The sequence below is a fragment of the Microcebus murinus genome, chromosome 23 (assembly GCF_040939455.1).
Source record: "Microcebus murinus isolate Inina chromosome 23, M.murinus_Inina_mat1.0, whole genome shotgun sequence".
In the NCBI taxonomy this organism is placed as follows: domain Eukaryota; kingdom Metazoa; phylum Chordata; class Mammalia; order Primates; family Cheirogaleidae; genus Microcebus; species Microcebus murinus.
The window spans coordinates 30,659,785-30,669,757 of NC_134126.1; the positions used below are offsets into that span (position 1 = coordinate 30,659,785).

Consider the following 9,973-nt stretch of genomic DNA (forward strand, 5'->3'; position numbering starts at 1 on the left):
TCACTTGAGCCCAGGAATTATGATGATAACACTGCACACTAGCTGAGGCTACAGAGCAAGACCCTATCTTGAAAAAAGAAAAGAAAAGCTTGGTGTGAGGCAGAGTCATAATTTGAATGCAGATAATCCACTCATAGGCTCTTAACTGCTAGGACCTTGAACTTTAGGGAAAGGCAAACTCATTATCCTTGATTATTAATTCCTTTTCAGATGGCAACTCTTGGGGAAGCTCGCCTAAGGGAAATGGAAGCCTTGCAGGCTCTCAGACTCGCCAATGAAGGGAAATTGCTGTCGCCTATCCAAGATGTAGAGATGAAAGTCTGCCTATGTCAGAAGGGCCCAGCTGCTCCTATGATCCAATGTGAACTGTGTAGGGATGCTTTCCACACCAGCTGTGTGGCAGTTCCCAGTATTTCGCAAGGTCCCCGAATCTGGCTTTGTCCCCATTGTCGGAGGTCAGAGAAACCTCCATTAGAGAAAATTCTGCCCCTACTGGCCTCCCTGCAGCGTATCCGAGTTCGCCTTCCTGAGGGAGATGCACTTCGATATATGATTGAAAGAACCGTTAACTGGCAGCACAGAGCCCAGCAACTGCTTTCATCAGGGAATCTAAAATTTGTGCAAGATCGAGTGGGCTCAGGACTGTTATATAGCAGATGGCAAGCTTCAGCAGGACAGGTGTCAGAGACAAACAAGGTGAGTCTGGACTTTTGGGTTATTGGAATTTCCAAAGCTCATTACCTGTCTCCTGAACCCATAGCTCTGGGGTTGCTATTCCCTTGGTGATTGCTTTACTGTTGCCAGCTGTACTGTAGCTTCCCAGGTCAAAGGTCACGTACATCTACTGCGTTCTAGTTTCCTCTGCACCTGACAGGAGTTATTTCTTGAGCACTCTGTTTCTGTAGAGCACATGTTTACCTTTTCATATATACAAACAATTTTTCCCTTTATATGTGTGTCAACTCACATACATACTTAACATATACATATGTATATATTTTTAAATTTTTGCTTGACTAAACAAATTTTTTCCCCTGCCCCATGTAAGTCACTTTAGAAAGGAAAAGTGCTTCCTGCCTTCTGTCTCTTTTTGCCCTTCTAAGAAGAAAAGTTTTTGAAAGTTTTTGAGCACTGTTGCTTCAGATGAAAGTCTATGGGTTTCATATGATTTGTGATCTTTCTGCCAAAAGGCAGATTCTTCTCACCATCACTGGGGTGGGTAGAGTTTTCTGTCTTTCTCCATAGGTGGCTGCAGGAAAAGAATGTGAAGACATCAGAAATTACAGTCAAGAGGGCAGTATTGTATTTTTTGTAAGGTTAATTTGATGACTTTCAAATTTAGTACATATTTCTCTATCAGAGATACCACAACTCTCTTGTGCCATACAAACACAAACTTATGAATTATGTAAGACAAATTATTGATAAGATCAGAGGTAAAGACCAAAAAATGGTCTCTCTCCTATTTCCTTGGTTTTTGATCTCTTTCCTGGTTTCTGAAATACAGTGCGTGGCATGTAGCAGATTATTAAGTATTTGTGGCATAGATGAATTGTGGCTACTTGGGCAGCCCACAATGGAGTCATTTGTATTTTTTACCCAAGATATGCTAGTTTACCTTTATTAATAAAGGGAAGGGACACAGCTGTTATTTACTAATTTGTGGTCAAAGGAATGTGCTTCCCCTAGCTCCTTTAATAAGGAGGGTAGGGAGGTGGTTGTGAATGATTTCCAACAGGTCCTCCTTTGATTACTCAGAGGGGCACATGTCTGTGTTCGTCTCATTATACTCTTTAGTAAGGAGAATGACATGGATTAAAAGGCTACATGATCTGTTCTCACACAGAAAATAAAATGGCTTATTTCCCAGTGGTCTTCTACATCTCTGAAATCAGTCTAAGTAAAACTGAAAAGATTAAAAGCTTGGTCTTCAGGAGGCTATGAGTTGATTTGGCCAATCCTAAAATGCCGAGAGACTCTTCTCAGTTTGGGAAAATGAAGTCTTTTTTCTGGTTGCTTGCCTGATAACTCTTGCTACTTTTCATTGGACGGATGGGAGTATTTTTAATCGTAAAAAAGCCTCATTCCCTCCTTTAGGTGTCTCAACCTCCTGGCACCACGTCCTTTTCTTTGCCTGATGACTGGGACAACAGAACCTCATATTTGCACTCTCCCTTCTCTACTGGACGGAGTTGTATTCCCCTCCATGGTTTGTATTTGGTTACTATTATTTTGAGGACTGGATAGTAACAGGTGACCTTGTACTAGGTTTTTGTTATAGATGATCAGATATCATTAAATAGGACTTTATTCTTAAATGTAGGATCTAGGTTACTATGGATATGCAAGATCAGGGGGAATCATATTTCAAGGTTTATAAATGCAGAGGAAACAGAAAGGCTTTATATCCATTGCTTTCAGGGATGAAAGGGATTATCCCATGCCAATTGATAATTAAATACCAAGCATTTAGGTCAGATGCTAAGTCATGCGCTCCCTGTTGCTTCATTACTTAGGAGAATTGTGGGGGGTCTTACTTCCTTTTTTCATGTCTACCCCGTGATTTCTGCCTAAAACTCCAAGGGGAGTCCTGATCCTTAGTCGCACCATCTCAGTATATGTCTAGTGATGTGGTCAGAGATCCCTGATCCACTCAGACTGTCCATGTCCTCAGCTACCAGTTTGTTTCTGTACTTTCTATTAAAAGGCATCAAGGCAACGCTATAATTTCTTCTTCATTAGCAATAAATTAAGAAGAGGATTTGGCATGGAATTGATACTTCCTTGGTAATCAGAAGGCTTAGGAAATCTAGTTCGGGCTCTGTTATAGCGTGGCTTTAGGCACATTAAGTAAACCTAACTTTAACTGAATGTAACTTAAAAAGGGGAGAGGGGGTGATATGGTTTGAGGGACAGTCCTTCCACTCACCTCACAGGCCCAGATGTGAATATGAAACACTCTTTGTCATCATTTTGACTTGGTCTGGTCTTTAACAGGCATTAGTCCAGCAGTGAATGAATTGTTGATGGAAGCCCAGTTGCTCCAGGTATCCCTTCCTGAAATTCAGGAACTTTACCAGACTTTGCTCGCAAAGCCCAGCCCAGCCCAGCAAACTGACCGAAGCTCGCCAGTTAGGCCCAGTGGCGAGAAGGTGAGTGTCTCGAAGGCTGCTGAGGCAGGCAGGGGTGGGCGTGGGTTAGGATTTTTGGTGTCATTGCACCTAAATAGTTTGAATGAGATGGTATCTTGGATCCAGAAAAAGATGTAAACTACCTCACAACTCTGTTCCTAAGGCTGTCAGTGAGAAGATTGGTGCCGGGCATCATCTGCTACAGTCTGGGCTCTCACAGCCTGGGTTTTGGTCCTGTGTTAAGCCACTGCACGAAATTATTTTTTTCTGTTTAGTAGGTTGCTCCTCATCATTCCCATGTGATAATGGTGTGAAGCAAGATTATTTCTCCCCATCAGAGAAATGCAATATAGATGAAAATGTGATATCATAGCTGGGAAGGCCTTTTGGAATAAAGATTTCAAAAATCAAAGTTATTCCTAGAGTTAACATTTTAATAAATGCTTTCATTTACTCCTGCAAACCTAACAAGACAGCTGGTGTGAACTAGATGATTAGTCACAGAGAATGCCCATTTTGTATGTTGACTTACTTGAAGGATACACCATAATATTATGTTTCTTAGCATAGCTAAAGATACTGCTGCTACTTCTAATAAACTGAGCTATCACATTTAAGGCCCTTAGGATATAGTTAGGATAGAAACCTGCAAGGAATATGGAAGCTAAATTAGGGAAGAACCTTACTAAAGATAGCATGAAAGCTGATATTGGCATTTAGTGTTTTATTTTGATTATGATATCAAATAATATAGCAGCATCATTGATTGTATTCAGTTAATGCACCATACTCCTATAAAGGATGGGAGTGCATGCCCTTAAAGAAGGAAGATACTAGTGTGGCTCCTTACATGCCTGCAGGTCAAATGACAGACAAAAACACCTAGGTACAGTCAGGCACAGTGGTCCACCACACCTGTAATCCTAGCTCTTTGGGAGGCTGAGGCAGAAGGATTGCTTGAGCTCAGGAGTTCAAGATCATCCTTGGCAATAGTGAGACTCAGTCTCCACAAAAAATGAAAATTAGTTGGGCGTGGTGGCGCACACCTGTAGTCCCAGCTAGTTGGAGCCTGAAGGAGGAGGGATCACTTGAGCCCCAGGAGTTTGAGGTTGCAGTGAGCTATGATGTCACCACTGCACTCTAGCCCAGGTGACAGAGCAAGACCCTGTCTCAAAAACAAAACCTAGATAGAAACTATATAGTGGTCATTCACTCATGAATTTGGCTAAAGGAAGACTATTTGTAGTCACCTCTGCAGATCTTCTGGTGTTGGTTGGCTAATTTGAGGGCTAATCACATCTTTAATGTTTCCTTTTTTAACTTCTCTATTAGTGCTACCAAAGAAGTATTTCTTTGGTAGCACTAATAGAGAAGGAAGTTAAACTCAAAACTGGCTGTCCTATAGGACTTGGGGTAGGAGGTGGTAGTGGTAGTTAGGATGCAGTATTTTTCAGTGTGGATCGGGGAATCAGGTTTCTAACTCTTAGGTTCGTTCTCTTTAGCTTCACTAGTTTTAGTAGTAGGCAAACTGTATGCTAAAGTTGAATTTGCCTGTCTTCTACCCAGAATGACTGTTGCCGAGGAAAGCGAGATGGAATTAACAGTCTCGAGAGAAAACTGAAGAGACGCCTGGAAAGAGAGAGCCTCTCCAGTGAGCGGTGGGATCGAGTTAAAAAAATGCGGACCCCCAAAAAGAAGAAAATCAAACTGAGCCACCCGAAGGACATGAACAATTTCAAGTTAGAGAAAGAGCGTAGCTATGAGTTAGTCCGTTCTGCCGAAACTCACTCCCTGCCCTCAGACACATCCTATTCCGAGCAGGAGGACTCTGAGGATGAAGATGCCATCTGCCCAGCTGTGAGCTGCCTGCAGCCAGAAGGAGATGAGGTCAGTGAAGTTTGGGCCATAGAGGACGTGCTTTCCTTTAACTCAGAAACCCTGTAAGCTAGACCTCATCTCGCTGGGTCTTTCTCTTCTGCTTATCTGCTTTGAGCTGATCTGAATGGATTGCTCAGCCCTCCCCCACTGATATCTCTGCTCTCACCATCGTTCCTGGGTCTCCTCCCATTTCTTGAAGAAACTCTCGTTCTTCCCTTTTTCCTTTTCTTGCTCCTCCAGCTTTCACCGTCCTGGCACTAAGAAGGTGGGAGGGATGCTGACGTAGTGCCCTTTGGCTTACTTACCACAGGGCAGCGCTGTCTAACCCCCCAAGCACACGTGACTTGAAGAATGACTTTGACTCAGTTGCTTTGGCTGGGGGGCCGGCTACACTCCTTTGGCTTAGCTGTTGTGCCAGAGGTCCCAGTGGTGGGACGGTGGCCATTAGTGGCAAATGGCCTGAATATCTTGAGGCTGGCCTACCCAATTTTGCATCCGTTTTTTTCCTCTGAAAACCCCATCTTCCTGCTCTTTGTAACCAGGTGGACTGGGTCCAGTGTGATGGCAGCTGCAATCAGTGGTTTCACCAGGTCTGTGTTGGTGTCTCCCCAGAGATGGCAGAGAAGGAAGACTACATCTGTGTGCGCTGTACTGTGAAGGACGCACCAAGCCGAAAGTAAAAACACAAACAGACACCACCACCCCCACTTAATGTAATTCAGGACTCCAACCAAGAGGATTTCTGCAAATCTCAGCAAAGCCACAGGACTGGTCTTCAAGCCAGCCTGTAAACGGTGCTATTTCTATTCCTTATGGGATCATTTTTCCAGGACTCTTTGAAAAAAAGAAAAAACAACTAAAAAAATTTTTGACACTTTTTGTATTTTTTCCTTAAGAGCTGTTTGTGGTTGTTGAGGTTTAAAAGCTGACTGTTTTTTGCAGGGGTTTCCACCAATTTGGAAGGCATTGAAGCTTGCACCTTTTCATGTACAGCATTAAAATTTTACCTCTGTCTGGGATTTACCGGCTTAGGAGTCCAACTCACTTGCAGTGCCCAGAAGGGCACCAGGAATTCCAGTAAATCCTCATTTGAGGAAGCTCTCCCTTGTTTACTCTGTTACCACCACATTGGGAACTTTTTAAGTTTTTCACTTTTGGGGTTTTGTTTGTTTCTTTTTTTCTTTATCCACTTTTCTTTTTCCTGGTAGACTAGGTTTATTTATCTGAGCAATAACTTCTATGTTGGTTTCAGTGGCTGGAATTAAAACAAAACAAAACAAACTTCTGAACAGTGTGTTGGTGCTTTAGCATGTGGTTGATGTGCAGAATGCAAATGTCTAGTTTCTAGTGTCACTGATGAACTGGTGATTTAGAAAAGAGACTGCTCTGTAAGTAATTGCCACAGCTGTACTTTGGCTTTCTTCCTGCCCCTCCTTCCTCTCCCCTATTTTTCGGTAGCTTGTATCAAATGTCACAGTTTATGTTGTGGAATAAACCCTTGGTCCTAATATAACACTAAATGCTGGTTATTTAGAGCCGCTAGACTACAGCTTCTTCTGCCCTTCTACATTATGGGCTTGCAGAGGTAGAAGGGGTTGCTTGCTTTTGCTTCTGCCCAGCCAGGCTGCAATAGCAGTGGATGTTAGCCTGTAAACAACATTAGGGGTTCTTTTGTGCCCTGCTCTGTTTGGTGAGCTATATGCCTCCAGCCCCGCTAATAAAGAACCCCCATCTTCAAGGACTAAAACCTGTCTTTAAAGCCATGTTCTTTTTTAATAAGCTTTCTCAATGTTGGCAAATCACTTCAATCCTCAAATCAGTCCTCCTTGTGGAAATGATGCCTTTATTATATTTGAATTGACAGGGAAATTTGGTTTAGGGTTAAGATTGGGAGGAAATCTAAGGAAGAGTCATCCTCATGGAAGTCTGGGTGTAGTATATGGGTTGAGGGGAAACTTGAGAATACCCAGGCTCTGCTTTCCTGGTTTCCTTTCCTGTCTCTTTCTAGCTCTAGCTGTCACCATTGGTTGTGGATAGCCCAAAGCTGTTTTCCCTCCTTTTTTCTTAAAGGGCTCTGTTCTACAGTACAGAAGGCATTCTGGTGAACAAAACAGACTTTTGCTTAATTTTTCTTATTCTGTTGCTAATATTTGTTTTCCCTACATTCTATAGCCATAAACCCAAACATGGGTAAAACTGGTAGGTCTTTAACAAAATAAAACAACAACAAAACAACAGCAGTTTGTGATGTAGCAGAGATTTAAATGTACTATCCCCTTTTATGCAATTCAAATAATTAAATCTCTTTACGAATGACTTCTAGTTGTCTGCAGTTTTCCTGCAGTTGTTGTGATGTTTCTCCTTATCTGGTAGGGGTTCTGGGGCCAACAGAGAAGAACAGTCTCCAGAGTACAATCTGGAATAAGAGTGGTTTGGCCTTTTTATCGTCCTAATTCTTAGAACCCCCTGACATTGGGACAGGATGCCAACTGTCCCAGTCCTCACCTTCCATTGAGAAAATAAGTTTAAAGGAAACACTGCTGCTGGAATAAAGCCTTTAGAGAGCTTTTGCCCCTCTAGTAAGCACACTACTCCCCAGTCCCCCCATCCCCAGTAGTTTTTCTTCTTCACGTGTAGGTTGTACACAATCCTGACAACAGCATCCTTGCTAAGGTAGACTCTCTGTATCTGTGAGTAAGGGGGAGAGAGAGGCATGTGTGTGTTTGAACCGTCCGCTCTTGCTAGGGGAGAACCACTGATCTTTTTACATAACAATGCTTGGGGTTATTTCTCATACCTTGTACACTATCAAACACTAAAAGTGAATGCAAAGGTCCATTTACCTTCCAATTTGTGCCTTTTATGTACCCCAAATGACTACAGACTGATGTTATATAAAAACTGTGTTTCCTTATTGTTAGCTGTGAAGCTGGCCTGTACCCTAGAGAAACCTCTGAACTCTTGGGGAAGGAAGATAAAATGCACACAAAATGACACTCAAGTTTCCATCTCATAGTCCTGCCACTCTAAGAGGTGGGAGAGGGGAAGGAGTGTGGTAGTGAGCCTGAGCTGGGAGGAATGTCAGAGGGCAAGTGGGTGAGGAAAGAATCTAGTGAACTCGGCGCCTTACCTCCGTGACCACTGTTTTTTGTTTTTTTCTTTCGGATCAGACGGGGGGGGGTGTTATATAGAATAAAGGGTTTGCTTTCTGTAGCCTCTAATCTGGAGAAAGATTAATTTCTTACAGCTTTATTTCAGCATTCTGGGAGGTGTGCCTCATTTGTCTATCTCAAGGTTAACCTAAAGCAGAGATGTCACTTGAGGTTGGTAAAAACCTGAATTTTGGCCAGGCGTGTTGGCTCACACCTGTAATCCTAGCACTCTAGGAGGCTGAGGTGGGAAGATTGCTTGAGCTCAAAGAGTTTGAGAGCAGCCTGAGCAAGAGTGAGACCCCTTCTCTACAAAAATAGAAAAAATTAGCGAGATTTGGTGGTGTGTGCCTGTAGTCCCAGCTACTCGGGAGGCTGAGGCAGGAGGATCGCTTGAGCCCCAGAGTTTGAGGTTGCTGTGAACTACGATGATACCATTGCACTCTACAGGCGACAGAGGAAGACTCTATCTCAAAAACAAACAAAAAACCCCACAGAAACAAATCCCCAAAACCCTGAATTTTCCTGCTTCATTCTGCCATGCAGAGCTTAAGAAAATGAGACACAAAAATCTGGAGGCTTTGGATTTTATATTTTGGCAAACGTGTCTGAGATGCACCTAATTTGCCATTATACCCACCATAAAAAACAACATGGCCCTTTGGGTATTAGGGCAGGATAAGCCTGAGAATAGAGCAGACGCCTGTCTAGGAGGGGGTTACACATGGCTTTCTTCCTGCCTATCAGGGCTGTACTCCAAAGGCCTTTTTGTAATGGGTTTCTGCCCTTTTTTCCCCACTCAAAATGGTGGATATTTGGCAGTTCATTAAGACCTGCTTCTGGCTTGGAGCAGGCATTGATTGGTATTGAGTGCCCATGGGTGTTTTTCTGGGCTCACTCCTAAATTTCTTGTCATATAACAGACTGGAATGGTTTACAGATGCTACATACCTGTAACAGGAGACAGAAATAGTAAGTATTTAAGAGTCTTGCGCGTCGCCAGGCAGCAAGCCAGAGCTGGTTATTCATTAACAGACCGACTGTACGTTAGTCTGTGCTGGGTGTCGCCTGTGTTAAAGTGGCCTTTCCCTGCTGTGACGCTGCAGAAGACACCGTCCGTGTCGCCTATTGGGAAGAAGAGCTGAGGAAGGCGATGAAGACCACAGTGTCGGCCTTACTGCGCTCCACCTGAGGGTTGGGTTCCTTCCTCAACTCCCAGTGACTAGGAAGCACCAGAGTGATGGCTTCACCCCGTCTGCCCTGTCACCAGTCCCCTGCATGTGGCACTTTTCAGCTTCTCAACTTTCTCTTGAGAGGTTTCACACGTGTAACTTGTAATAGAAATGTTACTGAAAATCCGTGTAAACAAAAAATTGTATAAAGTGGGAACTTGTATAAAGTAATATTGTTGTAAATCCATTTTCAAGGCATAAAGGATCAATTTGAAATGTGTATATTTCACTTCTTCCAAATGTATGTAAACAAATTTTCATGTTTCTATATTGCTTACATAGATGTGCACCTTAAATTTTTATCAGTATAATTTGAACACCTGAGCCAGGCAGCAGCAGAACAGACAATCCAGCTCCTGTTTTGGTTCTGGGTTAATTAACTGTACAGGGACGAAGGGCTGGAATATGGTGAGTTTGGGTATGAGTTTTGTTTTCAGGATAATCTACATAAAGAAGAATGGAATGGTGAAGTCATTTATCTGTTCCAGGTGAGTGGAGGCCAAAGAGTGGTTATTTCTGCTTCTCCTTGGATGAGAAAATAGAGAAAAAGTTGCCTTTCTGAGGAAACAGAAATTATTTGCCC

At 42.9% G+C, this 9,973-nt stretch overlaps 1 protein-coding gene across 4 annotated transcripts in view; it reads left to right on the top strand.

The window, feature by feature from the left end:
* Positions 1-7,325, top strand: part of KDM5B (lysine demethylase 5B) — a 68,499-nt gene extending 61,174 nt beyond the window's left edge. For all 4 annotated transcript variants that reach the window (XM_012744395.3, XM_012744400.3, XM_012744402.3 and 1 more), the window contains exons 23-27: positions 211-696; positions 2,098-2,209; positions 2,998-3,152; positions 4,698-5,018; positions 5,552-7,325. In XM_012744395.3, the coding sequence (XP_012599849.3) occupies positions 211-696; positions 2,098-2,209; positions 2,998-3,152; positions 4,698-5,018; positions 5,552-5,689 (1,212 nt within the window). In that variant the 3' untranslated portion in view covers positions 5,690-7,325. The remainder of the gene's footprint in view (positions 1-210; positions 697-2,097; positions 2,210-2,997; positions 3,153-4,697; positions 5,019-5,551) is intronic.
* Positions 7,326-9,973: the final 2,648 nt, after the last annotated feature.